At 41.6% G+C, this 2668-nt stretch overlaps 1 protein-coding gene across 1 annotated transcript in view; it reads right to left on the reverse strand.

Annotated features, from left to right (window-relative positions):
- Positions 1 to 469: 469 nt before the first annotated feature.
- Dner (delta/notch like EGF repeat containing) overlaps positions 470 to 2668 on the reverse strand; it is a 296201-nt gene continuing 294002 nt past the window's right edge. The window contains exon 13 of the mRNA XM_050154164.1: positions 470 to 1572. Coding sequence (XP_050010121.1) covers positions 1461 to 1572 — 112 coding nt within the window. The 3' untranslated portion in view covers positions 470 to 1460. The remainder of the gene's footprint in view (positions 1573 to 2668) is intronic.

Genomic DNA, 2668 nt, shown 5'->3' on the forward strand with positions numbered 1-2668 from the left:
TCATGTTGACAAACATCAGTATCCAACAGGAAGTAATAAAGATTCACAGAGTGCGGAGAATGACCCTAGCAGCCTTAGAGATGCCATGTCAGCCTTGAAACAGAATATCTGATGTGAGCTAGTTTTATAAAGAAAGAGGGGCCTGTTTAGCTTAGAATAGAGGCTCAAATTCCAAGATCAGGTTGCCTTCTGTGAAGGAAACATGGTAGGTGGTGTCTTAATGGGGGAAGTCATGTGAACCAAAAGAAGCCAGAAGGACACTCAGGATTTGAACTGTTTTATACCGAATTTTCACGAGAATTACCTTAATCCTTTTCCAAGGCAGCTCCCAAACTTAAAGACCTCTCCCCAGGCCTCACCCTCTTAAGGTCCCATGTCACTATTTGGGTCAACACAAGAACGTCTTAGAGATACATTCAAACCATACACGAGCTGTCCCTCAGGCTTTTTAAATGTTATAAACAATTGGATGAGTTGACGGCCAATATCATATCTAAAACATTTCAGGTTAATTCTTAAGAAAGGAGACAAGTAGATCCTCGACCTGCTAACGTTTATTCATTATTCTTTGAAATTAGCAAGAATCATAAGAAGCACATATCAATCAAATACAGCCACAAAGATGTCTTGGGTATAAATAAAGGTGCACTATGAGACACACTGCAGAAGGGACCATCACCTCTTACACGTTACTACCTCTTAGCAAGAAGCACCTGCAAAGTAATTTAATTCACTCACAGATAAGAAGAAAAACACTTGACTTTTAAAAGAAAAAAAATATATAGGTTAAAACTGATCAGTATTTGCCTCCCAAGACCCTTCCCTTGTTTGCATTTACAAGGTCAAGTTCAAGGACTGTTACAAAAATGACCAAAACAAACTCGAAAGAACAATGTTTCCTCAGAGTTCAACAGAACAGTGCAGAAAATAAGTTACTTACCCATGCACAGAATAAGGCAGAGGCTAATTTCATTCGGGTTAGGAATAATAAATTTAACTAGTTTTCTTTTTCACAACACAGACATCTCGGACGTCACGTCATATTAAGTAACGATTATACTGAATTATGCATCATACTCTACTTACTTTCCTAACTCTACTCAGCAAGTCGGCACTCACGCCAAAAGAAGCTCTTCCCGTGGAAGGCTGACTGCGCAACCACGGAAGTCCGTCTGGGTCTCACTGTAGGGTCTACTGGTAAGAGAGCCCATGCTGTCGAAGCAGACAGTGGTGAGAGCTGAAGGTACATTAAAACATGGTCTATGGATTTCACAAATTCTGGGTTTTTAAAATACTTTTTTTTTTCAAACTAAAAGCTGCAGAGACTTAGTTCCTCGGTAGTCTACTGGAAACTCGTGAGCAGCTAACGTTTAAATTTCTTAAGCTTTTTAATTTTCTTAAAAATATTTAAATGATCTTAGTATCTCATCTTTTTTGAAAAATAATCCCCCCAAAAAAGATTACAAATCTTTTGTTTTAATCAGTGTGACCAAGGGCTTGTCATCAGGGCTGTAATCCTCGTAGGCAATGGGAGTCACGTCATACATCGCAGGCCGAGATTTCTTCCCAAACCTGAAATCACAGTCAGAAAGGATTCTGGTTACATAAGAATTGAATTCCAAATTCTATTAAAGGTGAGTGCTAAGCATTTCCATGATGTCATTGTTGAGCTTTTTTTGTTTTGTCTTGTTTTGTTGGTGGTGGTGGGTTTAGTTTTGTTTTTTTGTTCGTTTGTTTTTGTTTTGGTGTGTGTGTGTGTGTGTGTTTTGCTATTGTTGTTTGTTTTTTGTTTTGGGGGTAAACCACAGAGACAGCTGACCTAAATTTGTGGGATCTCATGGACTCTAGACCAACAACTAAGGAGTTGGCATGGGAACGACCTAGGCCCTCTGCATCTGGGTTACAGTAGTGTACCTTGGTCTTTTGTGGGGCCCCTAGAAGAAAGACCAGGACCTGTCCCTGACACATGAGCTGGATCCTTAGAATCTATTCCCTTGGGTGGGATGCCTTGCCCAGCCTTGATGCAAGCAGGAAGGAGCTTGGTCCTGCATCAACTTGATATGCCATGCTTTGTTGACTCCCATGGGAGACCTTACCCCTTCTGAATGGAGATGAAGGACAAGTGGATTGGGAGGATGGGTAGAAGTGAGGTGGGTGAAGGGAATGGGAGGAGAGGAGGGAGGGGAAACTGTGGTTGGTATGTAAAAGAAAGAAGGAAAGAAAGGAAGGAAGAGAAAGAAAGTTTCCGTCAAGCACCTGTTGCATACACATGAGCTTGAATCTAAGCTTGGTCCTCCTGCACCCATGTAAAACCTAGGGCAGTGTTGCTAGTGTACCCCAGGGCTATAGGCAAGGAGGGGGGCAAATGGATCCCAGGTCTTACTGGCCACCCAGTCTAGCTAATTGGTGAGCTGAGGTGAGCTCTAGTTCAGTGAAAGACCCTGTCTCAAAAATTAGTTGGCATAACCACCAAGAAAGTAGCTGCACATGGACTTCTGGCCTACACACATGCACACACACACACATCACATACACACACACACACATGCACACATCACATACCTACACATACACATGCATAACCTACATACAATACACACACATACACTCACATACCTAAATGTAACACACACTCTCACACAAGCATATATGTATACTCACATACCTA

Source organism: Alexandromys fortis, unplaced genomic scaffold (genome assembly GCF_014885135.2).
Source record: "Alexandromys fortis isolate MF-2015 unplaced genomic scaffold, M_Fortis_MF-2015_v1.1 scaffold_40, whole genome shotgun sequence".
Classification (NCBI taxonomy): Eukaryota; Metazoa; Chordata; class Mammalia; order Rodentia; family Cricetidae; genus Alexandromys; species Alexandromys fortis.